Source organism: Rattus rattus, chromosome 2 (genome assembly GCF_011064425.1).
Source record: "Rattus rattus isolate New Zealand chromosome 2, Rrattus_CSIRO_v1, whole genome shotgun sequence".
In the NCBI taxonomy this organism is placed as follows: domain Eukaryota; kingdom Metazoa; phylum Chordata; class Mammalia; order Rodentia; family Muridae; genus Rattus; species Rattus rattus.
Genome location: NC_046155.1, coordinates 141918050 through 141935034, shown reverse-complemented (window position 1 = coordinate 141935034; position 16985 = coordinate 141918050). Strand labels below are relative to the sequence as shown.

At 40.4% G+C, this 16985-nt stretch overlaps 1 protein-coding gene across 1 annotated transcript in view; it reads right to left on the bottom strand.

Moving 5' to 3' along the window:
• The window catches only part of Gabrg3 (gamma-aminobutyric acid type A receptor subunit gamma3), a 599492-nt gene that overhangs the window by 577162 nt on the left and 5345 nt on the right, over positions 1–16985 (bottom strand). Inside the window, exon 2 of the mRNA XM_032893505.1 lies at positions 15748–15896. Within this exon, the coding sequence (XP_032749396.1) occupies positions 15748–15896 (149 nt within the window). The remainder of the gene's footprint in view (positions 1–15747; positions 15897–16985) is intronic.

Genomic DNA, 16985 nt, shown 5'->3' with positions numbered 1-16985 from the left:
ATGAATGGACAGACAGACAGACAGACAGACAGAGGACAGATAGATTTGGGGACTAAACACGTTGTTTTGGATAACCAACTAGGGAAATTATCCCTGGGAAAGATTTTCTCCAGCTCTCAGCACTCTGAGCATTTGCCTGCAGTCCTTTATCCATGGGTAAGAACCCATCAGATTCCTCTTTTCCATATTAACATGCCTTCTGATGTTCTTCTTCAGGGCTTGGCTAGACAACCATGTTGTTGAGGTATCATGGGTGAAGCCTCCCTGTCATTTCCAGTAGACATAATTTCACAGCAGCTTTCCTGGTCCTCAGGCTCTTACAATCTGGCCAGTCCATCTTCCATGATATTCCCTAAGCTGATTTATATTATAGATATATCAGTAGTAGTTGGGTACCCTATGATCACATTTTCTCTGCACCTTGATAAGTTATAGTTTTCAGTAATAGTCTCTGTTGCACAAAGATGCTTCATTGATGAGGGTTGGAGGCTACACTCGCCTGTGACATAAAGGCAACTATTTAGAATGCATTTAGGAATTATTCTGGTTTAATAAAGTGACAGCAGTTAGTTCTACAGTTATATTCATGGCCTCAACATGGTAGTTGGCTAGGTTTACAGTACCAGGAATGATATCCTTCTTTCTGAGTGTCCCTTAAGTCCAATAGGAGAGCTGAGATACGAGTACCACTATTACACCTTTAGGGCTATCATGCCATGATGATCATCATGGTTCATGTGTGTTATAGCTATACAGAGCCATTGGTTATTTATCCCAATGGAAGCCTATACAGCCTTTTCTAGTCCTATGAAGATTGGTCCTCAAGTCAGAACCACCTTGGATCTCTTAGGTCTTATGTCCAAATGTTATTATCTTCAACAATATGGACTTCCCTTTAACATTTGGGAAGCAACCAAGGGCAACAAGAATAGCCTATATTGTTTGAAGGTTCTCTTGAACTCCCCTGACCTATAACTTAACAGGAGGTTTCTCAGGCCTTGCATTGTTTCTTTTTTCTTTCTTTCTTTTTCTTTTAGACAGTGTATGGCTCTTGGGGAGCATAGCAGCCCAAATGAAATGATTTCATTTAATATGTATATCTGTACTAAATACAATTTTAAAAAGATAAACGATAAAATTCCTTATGACATTTTCAGAAATTCCTCCTCCCTCTCCTTTTGTATCTACTCTTCTCCCTTCTTGTGAGTTAACTTCCCCTCCCCACTTCCCTCTTTCAATCACTGCTCTCCCCCACAGGACCTTTTTACATTCTTGGTTTCTGCAGTTACCCCACGTTGTACCTAAAGGCTTGGAGCTAGGAACTGCACACAAGACCATGCTACAGTTATTCTTCTGGTTTGGATTACCTCACTTGAGGCAGTATGTTATAGTTCTGTACATTTACCTGAAGATCTAGCTCATGAGTTCATTTTTGTTTACAGCTGAACAGCATTCTACAGTGTAGATGTACCACTTTTTCATTATCCATTCGGCAGTTGAAGGACATTTATTTTGCTTTAATTTTCTAGCTATTGTGAATAAAGCAGCAATGGACATGTCTAAGGAAAGGTCTAGGAAATAGGATGTCAAGTCTTTTGTGCATATGTCAAGGAGTGGTATACATGGCTTCTATGACAGGTTTACATTTGGCAGTTTGAGAATTGTCCATCATACTCTCCGTAGTGGATGTCCCAGTTTTAAATCCCAACAACTGTAAATGAGGGTTCCTTTTGCCCCACATCTCCAGTAGTGTTTGGGGTCACTTGACCTTTGATATCCTGACTAGGATAAAAGGAAATCTCAGATGTGTTTTAAGTTACATTCCCTGATTGGTAAGGATGGTGTACACTTTTTGAAACATTTTTCTGCTGTTTTATTTCTTCATTTGAGAACTTTTCTTTTCAGATACATAACTCCTCTTTTAAACAGACCATTTGCTTTTTTGACTTCTTATTTATTTTTATTTATGCATGCATTTTGGATATGGATCCATTGTTCAGATATATTTCTTAAAGGGAATGAGCACAGGCCTTGTCCTAGTGTGCACAGGGTGCACATGCTGGTAGGATGACAGATAGGAAGAAGAGGATCAACAGAGGCACCTTTACTGAGTGTGATGAAAGTGGCTGGAGTATGGGGATCCTAGACTCACCTAGAGTTCAGAGAAGACATCCCTAAAGAAGAACCTTGGAGTCCAAATCTCAAAGCTGTTAACTTGTAGAGATGCAGCAGTGGAAATGAACAAAGACTGAACAACTGCAGAGCTAAGGGCAGATGAAAAAAATTACCATCTAAATTTTAGACAGCAGGACAAGCAGGGCTGGATTGAAGGCTGAGGCCAGAGAGGACAGCCTGCTCTGAGACTCAGGGTTCCCACTGAATTCCAGAAGGACGGTGTGCCCAGATGTCTCCTTTGCCCCCACAGCCAAACCACACACACACACACACACACACACACACACACACACACACACACACACACACACACACACACACCGCTAGGTTTTTATCTTCCTTACACTAGTGAACTCTCTGTCTCTTTCTGTCTCTCTGTCTCTCTGTTTCTCTCTGTGTGTTTCTCTCTGTGTGTTTCTCTCTGTGTGTTTCTCTCTGTCTGTCTCTCTCTCTCTCTCTCTCTCTCTCTCTCTCTCTCTCTCTCTCTCTCTCTCTCTCTCTCTGTCTTCCCTGAGCAACATATACTCCAAGACAACAAGAATTGTGATATGGGCTACTGAGTAACTTCCAAAGCTGACAGCAGGGCCGGGTACCTTGCAGGTATCATTAGCTACCCTGGGAATCCTCATCTGGGAAGAAAACCTTGAATTCCTACTCACTACTGGCAGGGTGAATTAGCACAACCACTGTAGAAACCAGTGTGGAAGCTCCTGGAAAATTAGAAAAGGAATTTACGTTTGATCCAGATATGCCACTCCTGGGTACACACCCAAAGGACTAGATATTCTACCGCAGAGATTCTTGCACATCTGTGTTTACTGATGCTATTCACAATAGCAGTGAAACAGGCTCATTGTGGATGTCCATCAACAGATAAATGGATAAGGAAAACACAGTGCATCTAAACAACAGAATTGTTTTCAGCTGTGAAGAAGAATGAATCTATGTCCTTTGCCTGGAAATAGATGCGACTACATGGTTTTAAGTTTTAAATGAAAAGGGCTAGACTTGCTGCATTAGTTATTCTTCTATTGCTTTGATCAAACACCATGACCAAGGCAACTTATAGAAGCAAGGGTTTATTTTGGTCTTATGGTTCCAGAGGGATAAATGCCCATCATCGTCATGATGGGGAAGTATGTATGACAGCAATTATGAATGACATCTGGAGCAGCAAGCTGAAAGCTCACATCCTAAACCACAAGGAGGAAGCAGAGAGAGCACACTGGGCATGGTGCATGGCTTTGAAACCTCAAAGCCTGCCCCCAGTGACATACTTCCTTCAGTAAGGCTATATCCCATAAGCCTCCCCAAACAGCACCACCAACTGGGAATTAAGTATTCAAATGCCAGACTCTAGGAGGGGTGTCTCATTCAAACAACCACACTCAAAAACACAAGAATGAAAAATAACATATTTTCCCTAAACTATGGGATGAATATATGTATGAACTAAAGTAAATCAGAATGTCTCTGAGTAAGGGAGCAACAGCCAGAGTTGGGAAAGGAAGGGAGGGATAGAGGAGGAGGATATGGTGGAAGTTCATTGCACATGTGTGAAAACAGTGAAAATCATTGTTCAGTACAAATAATATACAAAGTCCTACATACAGATGCGCACCATGATCAGTGAAAAATACAACCAGAACTCCACTTACTATAGATACATGTGCCTGGGAAACATGGATATTTTGGTTTTGGTAACTGACTTTTTAATTTGATTTTATTCCCACATATTTGTCTTTTTAAATGATTTTTCTATGTCTCTGTTTATTTATTTGTTCATTTATTTATTTACTTTGCTGATGGGGATGAAATTCAGGCTTTACACATTTGTAGTTAGAGTTGGAAACGAGTCCTCACTGTCCCCAGTAACGACCAATGGCTACTAACAAATACTGAAAACCCACTTAATCAATGCGAGGCTTTGAACTAAATGCCTTGTCCTGAATTATCTTACTCAGCTTCAACAGGAACACATTAGAAAGCACTATTTCTATCACCGTCTCACTCTACAAAGCACCGGAGGTGACCCAGGAAGGCAGGAATGGCCAAGAGCTGGAAGCTGGAGACAGATGGATGCTGCTTCCTCGGAGCCCGAAGTGTATATCAGCCCTTTACTTTCCTGGCACTCAGACCAGCTAGATTACGTCAAGGGTACACAGCTCCAAATAATCCACATTCTCACTGCTCCCATTTATGGAACACTTTAAATAACAGCAGAACAAGCTTGTTTTCTGAATGCACACCAAGCTAGGCCAGATTAGCACTGTGAAATATATCTCAGTAAGCAAACGTCACAGGCCTTGAGCAGTTAACAATACGTCCTCTGACCACAGTACAATTAAATTATAAATCAAAACCAGAAAGATATCTCAAACCATTTCAGCTATTTGGAAGAGGAGTCCAATTTGAAATCAATGTGACTGCAATGAAAGAAATATCAACATACAAACATCTATCCTTGATAGAGGGAAAGTCAAGAGAATCTTGTGAGGTTGGACACTAAGATTGGAACAGGGATCAAGTGAATCACTTCAATATCCCTCCTAAAAACTTGAAAAAAAGTAAATTAATCCAAAAAATAAATTTAAAAATTACAATAATGCAAACACAGTGAGGTAGAAAACTGACACAGCATACATTCCACCCTTTCAAGGACCAGTTTTGTTTTTGTTTTTTGTTTTTTATTCTGAAACAATATCTAGGCAGATCTGATGAAATGCCACACTATGAATTGCTGGACTAATTCTCCTTAAGAATACCCTGGGCATTCAATGTTCTAGTTCAGCAAGCTGTGTGTAACTATGGCCTCACATGCAGCAGTAAGACCACCATCCTACCCAGAGGAACAGTCTTAAGCAGAAGGAGCTGCAAGGTACCACAAGGCAGATGTTAGCTCCTCAGTGATGAGATTCAGTCAGAAGCAGAGACCTGGGGATAAGCCAAAAACAGTGAGTTGGAACAGCTATCTGAGGACTCTCTTTTGGCTCTCAGAAACCATGCTGAAATGGAAGCCACAACAGTGTGGGCCTGAAGAGAATGGTCGTGAGACACCTGCCACTTTGTGCTGGCTGGCAGAGGCCAGTGATAACCTATATTCTTGGATGCAGACTTAATTATGTCACTTGGAGACAGAAACCCACAGGGGTCTCTCCAAGTGCCTGTTGGTAAGCAGTAGAAACGCCCATCCTCTGAGACAGGAGCCCTTCTCTCACTCAAACATGCTAATCCAGATGCAGCTATTTTGCTCAATTCCTGAAGTAGTAATGAATAAACATAAGAAACAAATCATTTTTATTCTATGAACTGAACTGATTATTCAAATGAGGTCCAAGCACAAGATTATACTTAAGAACATGTGACTCGAGTAATTTACCAAATCATATTTTTAAGAAACACTAAATTGCTTATACAATGAAGCTTCATTACACATTTCCTATAAGAAAAGCATACACCCTACCCCAAATCACTAGTGAACTGAACTTCTAGATGGCACCAATGAAGCCCTATCTTACACAGAGGCCATTTAATCAGGGAAGAGTGCAAGTGGGTCCTAACTGCTCAGGAATGGGTGAAGAACCTTCCGGCACCCCAAACAGAAGGTATACTCCAGAAGGGTGACCTGCTACACAGCACAAGGGAGACTTAACCTGGTGGCTTTGAGATGTCTAATTAGTCTCTCAGGAGATGACAGGTATAATTTCTCCACCAGATTTGTTCTCCACCTCCCTATGCATTTGAATTAAATTTGTGGGAGAATCAGTTAACTAACTCTACAGTAATAGCTCTCACTTCGAGCACAGCAATTAAGAATGTCTGTTTCCTCTCCTCCTACATCTGTTCTGAGACTGGAGTGAATACATTTGAATTATTTTTCTGGATATACAGTAATTGCTGGGAAGTGACAGCATGGCCGCCGGTACAGTAGGCTGTGGATTGTAGAAAAGGTCTATCCTAGCTAAGCCGAGTGAGGCTGACAGGGTTTCCTGGTTTTGTTTAAAACAAAACACTAATTGAACTTGGTTATGCAACTTCCAGGAGAGGCTAGATTGTAAACCAACAGAACCCAGTGGGTTGAGGGACCTACTTCCAACTTCCTCTTCCTCTTCCTTGGCTAAAAGGATGGGCACTTTGACATTTGCTCTTCATTCTTTTAGACTGAAAGAGAATCTCTTTCATTCCCCCTCTTAATTATTGATTTTGAACTGGAGATCAAACCCATGGACCAATGTACTTTGGGCAAGGTTTCTCCCACTGCACCACACCTCCAGTGTCTTATTTTTCTTGAGATATGATAATGATAAGGGTGATGAACAGCGTCTTCCATCTGCTATCAATACAAAATTTTATAATCATTGAGTTTTTTGTGAAGCCTTTCTCAGACATTTCAAGTTCTCTCAAATTATTTTTTCCCATCTGACACTCTCAACATAGTGTTGTAGAACATGGCAGGCATGACCAGTGAAAGAAAAGGTTGGGGGGTACTCTTTGCTTTCCCCCACTAAGACACTCTTCTTGTTGAGAACTCACTTCTTGTCAAGTGGGTCTCAGACATTTATCTCAAAAGTTCTAAGGCAGCTCAAGGGCTCATAGTAATTCTAACCGAAGGAACCAAAGAGACACATGAAAAAGATTCTTAAAGCTCATATGTCACTCGTATATGAGATCTAATATCTTAATCTTATCTATAGAAACTGAGAGTAAAACAATGGCTAGCAGAGCCTGGAGACAGAATGAGCAGGTGGGGGAGTGGCCATCAGGCACTAAGAGGAAGAGAGAAGCTTTTATTCCACTGTCCACACATACCAGTGCTATGCTGCCTGCTTCAAAGATGCACAGGAAGGCTTTTCAATACAAAAACTTATCAGTATTTGAACAGAAAGACATAATAAATTTGACTTGTACATCCAGTCATGCAGGTATCAATCATCCATACATCAGAAAACTGTTGGTGTATGGCAGGGTATCCAGGGAGGACACTGATGTATCTGCCCTATTCCCTGGATTACTGCAATAACATACCCTACTCTTCACTCAAGCATCCAGCTGCTTTCTATATCACCTTTAGAATTTAAGATGCTTTGGGGGAAGCACACTTCAGAAAAGCCAGAGAGAGGTAGATGAATGCCTGCAGAAGAGAAACATAGCAGTGGACAGTCTCTCCACAGACCTGCCTGAGAAAAGATAAAGATTAAATGTGTCTGTGGTCATTTCCACCTATTGCCAACCTCATCATATAGTGTAACAAAACATAATTTCGTCTTTCTCAACACGACTGGGATGGTATTGGCTCTATAGGTAACACCACTGTGGACTGTCTTCTCTAATAATCTACACTCTGAGACATGCTCAAACTTCTTGAAACACTTAAGATAAATTTGCTGCAATCATTTCCTTCTTTTCTACAATTATATTGTTAAAAGTTCACCTAATGTAGCTCTTCCCAACTCACAGGACTAGACCTACTTCTCAGAAAATGTCAACCCTATATGGCCCAAGATTGACAGAAGCCATGGCTTTAGTATTACTTAAAATGATGGATGGTTACCAAGAATCTAAAGCCATAATTTAGAATTTAATAGAGAGACTGGCTATGGACTATAGATGCAAATATAATGATTACAATTTGTGCATGGGAAGTCATTAAAAGGACACTGATGCATAAGCAGATCTTCATCCATCTCTTTATCACTGACAACAATCTGGGAAGAGTTTAGCATGTGTCCAGATGTGGAGTGTTGGAGCTGTAGACTGTGGGCACTGAAAGAAAGATAAATAGATAGATAGATAGATAGATAGATAGATAGATAGATAGATAGATAGATAGAGGAGTTTATGATTTGGTATCTATAGTTTGAAAAAGAAAACACCAACTTCCAGGTACAATTTGGAAAGTGTGTAATAATGCTTCAAGAGGGGGGCATCATGGTAATACTACAGCACGCCATCATCAGGCAGCTCCTAGAAATTCTGCTACTACACATAAAGGTGAATGCTATGAAAACTTGGGAGGGACTCTTGATCCACTCCACTGGGAAGGTAAGAGGGGAGCATGATCTGAAGGAAAGATCTTCCCAGGAGATAAGATTAGAGATTGAAGGAAGTGCAGTTGATCTCAGTACAAAAGCTGGAGAGCACAGCTAAGGGAGCAGCAGCAGCAGAATGCAAATAAGGAAGCCACGTGAGCTAGTGTCCCAGAGCATGTGACAAAGAATACGACAGAAATACTGGGGCAGGAAGAAAGCATGTAAGAGCATGCCTTTTTGTATATTTCCCAAGGTCTTAGAGGCAGAATAAAATTTTCAAGAGTTTCCAATCCAACAGGTTTAGTTTACTTGGTGGGAATGCCTACAACTATTCTCCAGTGCTACCCAGAGATCCTGCCCTTTCCTTCACCAACAGCACAACATAAGTATGGGTAGGTCTATGCTGCTCTTCAGCTGGTCAGGGCAGGGCTTTGTACAGAGAGCTCAGAACATAATGAGGAACTGGGAGGGGACTTTAGGAGAAGTGGGTAAGTCAACTGAGTACTCCATTAAGCTAATAGCAAATACATCTGAGTTATCTCAGCTGAACTGGCCATGGCTACCAGAGGTAAAATACACTAAACTTGAACAGTCATGACAACAGAAAAGTAATTCCAACTTTTATGAGAAATTAGCATTTGAATCAGAACCCCTCTAAGTCAGGAAAGGAAATACACATATACTATCTTCCCATGAAATCCGTTCTTAGACAGGTAACCCCACCTTGCACCAGAGTATCAGCAGGTAGCTGGAGTTTACGAACCAGGTGCTATTTAGCATTCAGCTGAGACAAGAAGATGCTTTCTACGACATTTCAGAGATGGTGACTTTTATCAGGACATTGTTCTGCCCCAAGGTCCAGGGAAACGTCAAAGTAGAGCTTGAGCCTCTAAACCAACAGAGGAGCATCCTATGTTAACACTTTGCACTCCAATGTTCTGTGAAATTCCTTTTACTCCAAAAGTGCAGGGATCTTCTGCTGTGAAAAATTCACAGTTCTTTATGTATAGAGCAGGAAGTCATCCCTAACCCAGAGCCTCTTGCTATGGTTCCAATTTCTTATGGTGAGCCACAATACAAAACTAGGTGAATACAGCACACAGTCGTACATTTTGAGAGTGTGTGTACATAATGAGTATCACAATATGCTGCTACTTTATTAATTTTACTGTATATTTCTAACACTGCCTTATTAATTAAACTCTACCACAGGTTATCGTAGACCCTCTGTAGGACAAGATATCGTATATACTTTCAGGTACCCATTGAGGATCTTGAACTATAACTCCGATGAGTAAGAAGGGAGCTATTATATACTGTAGACATATTAATTTTGCTTGCCTGACCCATGGATAGGACCTTTCTGTTTTCAATTCAAACATCATGGTGTGTGTGTGTGTGTGTGTGTGTGTGTGTGTGTATGTGTGTGTCCACGCGCGCACATGCACCTTCAAATATGTTGCCTCAAACTTTCTATGAACAGTAATAGGAGGACTGTAGAGATCTTGGTAGGAAGCTGACATGACCACTTTCTCCCCCTCAAGAAAAAATTCCTCAAGCTAAAGAATGTACTTCCATGATGGAAGGTACCCCCTAGACTGAACTTTCACAGAAGAGAAAGTTTGCTTTTGTTCTGAAAAACACTGAGGAAGTCAGCAACATTTTGAAATCACCATTCTCAGTAGAAACCCTCACCTGACTTTCATACACTTCTCCCAGTCACTTGTTTGCACGTTGCTCTCATTGTTTGTCACCTTTAATGGAGAGAATGGGAGGAGTGGGTGATCACAGATGTCCAAACTTGTCCTGCAGTATTTAGACTTAGTTCATGCTGACTAACTTTATTTTTACGTTTGGGAATCTCATACCTGCATACGTTTTGATCAACTCCATACCTATCTCTCTTCCAATTCCTTCCGTACCTCCCAGTCACTTTTCACTTTATGTGCTCTATTTTAAACTACTAAGTTCCAATCTGTATTTTCAGAATGTGCTTTGGTACGAGCCCATCTAATGGAGCCTCTCAGGGACCACATCCCCAAAGAAAAGTGACTCCTTCCCCAATATCAGACAGCAATTCCAATAACTCTTCAGTCAGGAGTGGAACTTGATGGACCCCTCTCTCATTCAGGCTAGGATTTTAGCAGGCTTGACTGTGGGCAGGTCTTTTGCATACAGTCACAACTACTCATGTATGTACTGGCATTGTCATATCAGTAGGCACCCACTCCCTCTGGCTCTTAAATTCTTTCCATCACCTCTTCTGTGATGATTCCTGAGCCTTGGGGGAGCAGTGTGAATTAAATGTCCAATTTAGAGCTGAGCACGCTATATTCTTTTATCCTGTACACACTGACCAGTTGGCCTTTGTGTTAATTGCAATCTACTGCGAAAAGAAACTTCTCTAATGAGAGTCAGAGATTCACTATTTTATGGTTATAAAGGTGAGTACTTATAGAGAAGTTTATTACTATACTGAGTTAGTCAAATAATAGTATTACACTCCCCTAAGGACTATGACCTTCATGGTCGTAGGTTCTCTCTTAGGGTCTATGACTGTCTTTCTTACTTTTCTATTGCTATGCTAAGATACCATGACTGAGGCGACATATAAAATGACTGAGATATCACATATAAAATAAATTATTAGTTTGACTTATGGTTTCAGAGGGTTAAGTGCATAATGGCAGATCAAAAGAACAGCTGAAAGCTTGCATCTTGTTCCACAAACACAAAACAGAGAGAGCAAACTCAAACATAACATGAATCTTCTAAATTTCAAGCCTGCTCCCAGTACTGTACTTTCTCCAGCAAGGCCACACTTTCGTCCTCCTCAAGCAAGCACTACTTTGAGATCAACTATTCAAATATGTGAACATATAGGGACCACCAAAATGACATAGCCAGTCAGACATAGTCATGAGATTTAGGCCCAGTTAAAGACACCAGGTATAAATTCCACCTTGTTTTAAATTTAAATTAAAGTTTATAACGCTCCAACTTGGCTTTATATCCAATCAGAAAGCTGTTGGTTACTACATAATACTTGTTCCACTAGTGCACAAGTGGCCATATCTTGCTAGGCCAGGCATTCTTGTAGCCCATAGGTTTCACATATGTGTATTTATTAATTTTCTTCCTTGGTAACATGCATGGGATGTTCTAGCTCTATCAAACCTTGCCAATATGAATGAAGCTTCCAGGTGTGTGCCAGCTTGATTTATTCATATTCCATGACTGAACTATGTGGTGTCTGCAGTAAAAGTTATACCATCAAGTTCTGAAGGATAACAAAATCAATGTCTATGTCTTACAATGCTTGGAGGATGTTCTCGGGGACCCATAGACAAACAACCAGAAAATAAATAACCCATGCCAGGCACAGGCTTTTTTATTTGATAGTCTATGGTTTCTAGGAGAGGGAATATCCCCATTAGAAAGTAAAACCATGGGCTGGAGAGATGGCTCAGTGGTTAAGAGCACTGACTGCTTTTCCAGAGGTTCTGAGTTCAAATCCCAGCAACCACATGGTGGTTCATAGCCATCTGTAATAATATCTGATGTCCTTTTCTGATGTGTCTGAAGTGTACTCATATGCATAAAATGAATAAATAAATCTTAAAAAAGAAAGTAAAACCATTTAATCTTCTTTTTTTTTTTTTTTCCGGAGCTGGGGACCGAACCCAGGGCCTTGCGCTTGCTAGGCAAGTGCTCTACCACTGAGCTAAATCCTCAACCCCTTATTTAATCTTCTTTTATGTGTGTATGTATATATGTATATGTATGTATACATTTGAGTTTGCTCTCTGTTTTGTGGTTGTGGATCAAGATGCAAGCTCTCAGCTGTTCCTTTAATCTGCCATTCATGCATTCATATATATATACATATATATATATATATATATATGGGAGTTTAAAGTAGTAGGTTTCTAGATGGCCTTTTCAAATGTCTTTAGTGTTACTGGCCCTCCCCCATACTCACTCCTGCTTCTGTAACCCTTCTAACCTCCAAATCATTTAACACTTTCTACTTCATTTTCCCACCCCGCCCCCCTTTATACCTAAGCTACATTCTCGTCCCTTCCCTTTAAATCTGCCCCTCACCCACCATGGTCGCTTACTAGTCTCCTGGTGTCTATAGTTACTTTAATTTAACATTCTGATCTATATATTCAAAACTACCAACCACATATGAAAAAGAATATGAAGTGTTTATTTGTCTGAATTTGGACTGCTTAGGATGAATATTTCTGGCTCTGTCTATTTAACTGAACTTTCATAATTTGATTTTTTAACAATAAATGTACTGAATTTTAATCTTCAGTTGCAAGACATATAAGCTTATTCCCTGGCTATTGTGAATAAAAGATCAATAAATATGGATGAGCGGATATCAATATCTAGAGTTTTTGGTTACAAAACCCAAGAATTGTATAGCTAGATCATGTAGTAGATCTATTTTTCCATCTTTCTACGAAACTTCCATTCTATAAAACTGCAAAGCTTCTGTAAGGCATAGGGCATTGTCATTAGGACAAAATGGTAGCGAACAGATTGGGAAAAGATCTTTATCAATCCTATATCCGATAGAGGGCTAGTATCTAAAATATAGAAAGAACTTAAGAAGTTAGATTCCAGAGAGCCAAATAGCCCTGTTAAAAAATGGGGGTACAGAGCTAAACAAACAATTCTCAACTGAGTAATATCATATGGCTGAGAAGTACCTAAAGAATTATTCAACATCCTTAGTCATCAGGGAAATGCAAATCAAATCAACCCTGAGATGCCACCTCACACCAGTCAGAATGACTAAGATTAAAAACTCAGATGTTAGCAAGGATGTGAAGAAAGAAGAACATTCCTCCATTGTTGGTGGGATTGCAAGCTGGTACAACCACTCTGGAAATCAGTTTGGAGGTTCCTCAGAAAATTGGACATTGAACTACCTGAGGATACAGCTATACCCCTCCTGGGCATATACCCAAAAGATGCTCCAACATACAACAAAAACACATGTTCCACTATGTTCATAGCAGCCTTATTTATAATAGCCAGAATTTGGAGAAAACCCAGATGCCCTTCAACATAAGAATGGATACAGAAAAGGTGGTATATCTACACAGTGGAGTACTACTCAGCTATCAAAAGCAATGACTTCATGAAATTCATAGGCAAATTATTGAACTAGAAAATATCATCCTGAGTGAGGTAACCCAATCACAGAAAAGCACACATGGTATGCACTCACTGATAAGTGGAAATTAGCCCAAAATCTAGAATTACCCAAGATACAATCCACAGACTACATGAAGCTCAAGAAGAAGGACAATCAAAGTGCAGATGTTTCACTCCTTCTTAAAAGGGGGAACAAAAATACCCATAGAAGGGAATATGAAGGCAAAGTTTGGCACAGGAACTAAAGGAACAGTCATTCAGAGCCTGCCTCACATGGGTATACAGCCAGATATAGATGTGTCCTGAGAGGCACAGCCAGAGCATGACAAATATAGAAGCATATGCTAGCAGCAAACCATTGAACTGAGAACAGGATCACCATTGGAGGAATTAGAGAAAGGATTGATAGAGCTGAAGGGGCTTGCAACCCCATAAGAACAACAATGCCAATCAACCAGTGCTCCCAGGGACTAAACCACTACCAAAAGAGCACATATGAACTGACCCATGGCTCCAGCTGCATATGTAGCAGAGGATGACTTTGTTGGGCACCAATGGAAGGAGAAGCCATTGCTCCTGTCAATGCTGGACACCCCCCCCAGTATAGGGGAATGTCAGGAGGGACTCAAAGGAGGGTGGTTGGGGAGGGAAATACCCTTATAGAAGAAGGGGATGGGATAGGAGGCTTATGTCCAGGAAAATGGGAAAGGGAATAACATTTGAAATATAAATAAAAAATATTCAATAAAAAAGAAGCAAACATAAAACTGCGAAAGGGATTTGCTAAGGAGAGTGCTTTGGAGTACAGTGGTCCTGAGCCTATCAGATAGTCTATGTATGTTGCTGATAACAGAACTGGAGAGTTGGGGCTACTCAAACCCTTTGCAGCCCAGGAAATTAGGAATCAGCACAGTGTCAAACTCTGAGCTACAGAATTTGGATTTATACTACTGGACTGTGGGTTTTCTTTAATGTGATTGTTTTTATGCCCTACTTCTTCCCTTTAGCAGTAAGAAATGTATAACTTATTTTTTCTACAAGTGTGAGATTTTGAGCTTTTAGAAACACATCAAACTCGTAAGTCATTGGAATTTAAGTTAGACTGTGAGACTTTAAAAATTATGCTGCATTTTATGTTTTAACATTAATATAACCACTGGTGAGGAAAACTTATGATTTAACTTTGTGTATCAAATTTCTTAATCAGCTTTTTTTCATTCATCAAACCTCTTCTCCTGCTTGAATCTCTGCCCTCACTTGCCTCAGTGATCTACTGTGACCTGAAAGAGTAACCTTAAATAAACTCTTTCCTTAATAAAGACAAAACAAAATGCAAAAGGGGAATGAATTTATTAAAAAAGAAAGAAAGAAAGAAAGAAAGAAAGAAAGAAAGAAAGAAAGAAAGGACACTTCCATGCTGATTTTCACATTGGTTGTACCAGTTTGTGCCTGCACGAACAGTAAATAAGTGTTTCTACTTTCTACATCTGTTTGCCAGCATTTGTTTGCATTTTCTTTTGTTGTTGTTTATTTTATCTCTAGCTATTCTTCAGGCAGCGCACTGAAGGAACATTTTTAAAGAAGAATTGAAGTTGGAGAGTTGTGGCACTTCTCATCGCTATATACAAAAAGAAGTAAGGCAAGGAAACTTAACATGGTTTATCCAGTATAGCGGTGGATACCCACCTTTAAAATTCTCCTTCCTTAACCACAAAGAGTTTGAAATCTCATGCCAGTTAGAACGAAGGTAATTATAGATCCTGATACAGATAAAATGCAGTCCTGGACTTAGAAAACCAGAGGGACTTTGTGTCAAAGGCACAGGAAAGGTGACAAGCCAATCAGCACCTTATTAAACAGAGTCTTGTGGAAAGAGTGCTGAGAAACTCCGTAAAAGGAGAGCCAATAAATCAGGTTCCATCAATATTAAAACCCTTCCTGTGAAGGATCCTGCAGAGAGAATGAAGACGGGCTACAGATCCGACAGACAATAAAGAACCAGTAAGGAGCTCTCAATCTCAGCAGTGAAAAGGTAAAATAAAGCTTAACCATCCAACTTGCAAAAGAGGGAATAGCGTGGGTCTCCATCCCCACGAAGAGAGTGTGCTGATGAAATCTAAACATATGCAGCAAGGTTCAGAACACTGGACAAGAAACCAAAATCGAAACCTTAAGGATATGGCAGAGAACACAGACTCACACGTGACCACCTCTTGGCTTTGCTGTCACTCACTTCAAACTGTGACAAATACAGCTGAACTTATTGCACTGTGTTAGCAACTCCGGATTTATAATTATTTAATATGAAAAGTCTAAATTTGAAGATTATCACTGCATCTTTTATATTGGAATAACAAATGGAACTCACTTCCAATGTCCGGTCTCAACTTTTTGTCATATTCTCGCAGCAATTTGTTGAGAATCAGTGTCACATCGGTGTCTTGTGATTTGGGGGCCAAGACCCACTTCTGGTTTGATGGAGAGTCTTCATTGTCATCCTCTTCCACCCTCCTGGACCTGCAGTTATAACACAGTGTGACACATAAATTGTAACCACCCAGAAGATTCTTTAAATTTCCTCCTTAAAAGGAGGAATGCTACTAAAATGGGTGAAAAACCCTCAGGATCTTCCACCTAGTCATGCGTGTTACCTGTAAAACTAAAAGAAGGAAAATGAAAATTAGGAAACATTCTATAGCAAGAATGCAATTGCTCTTAGCAGAACAGCCCAGCCCAAATTAAACAGAGAAAGGCGATGGATCAACTGGTGCCAAATTGGCCAACAGGAAATAAAAGTACTTTACCAACCTGTACTGGGTTGGTCTGAGCAGAGACCATGGGGAGAGAAAAGAAGAACACACCATGGGGTAGTTGGATTGTGAGCACAAGGCCATGAGGGCTGACCAGTGGAGTAGGAGCAGCCCAGGTAGAACATGTCAAGTGGTATCTTGGAGATATTGATGGGGAAATAGACATAGCATATTGGGTTCGTATCTGCCTAACTCTAGTGCTTTAAGGATTATTATAAATATAAAGGTTTTGTGTCTTTTTGGGTAAACTAAATGATCTAAGGTGGGGTACGAATCCCCAAATAATATTTATCACAACACCAACTTGTCAAAATTAGATACCCTTCTGAGTACTTGGTAGAGTTCTTTCTAAGTCCCACCACCAAGACTATGGGAGGCAGGAGTAGCTTTTACAGAATGGACTCATTGAAAGCAGCTGACTCTGACTGTGCTTTCCATGTGGCCTGGACTTTGGGGGATAATTGTGTGGACACTCTGAGGTGGCTGGCTTTGCTGGCACTCAGCGTGGGGAACAGCCAGGAGATATGTTAGCTGATGACTGTAGAATGTCCTCTGGCAATTTACACAACTTGATCACCAAAACTGGTTCATTTCTTTCTCAGCAGGCTTTAAGAATTGTGTGTCTTCAAGCCTGTGAGCGTTTCAATGAATTCCAATGAGAACCTGGATATCTCTGACCTTCTGTCCCACTCTGCTACGCACCACAGCCCTCTCTACAGTGATTCATACCTACAGGGGCTCTGATGAGGAGAACCCTCAAGCTAACAGCTGGTTTTCTCAGAGAATGAGACTCTCC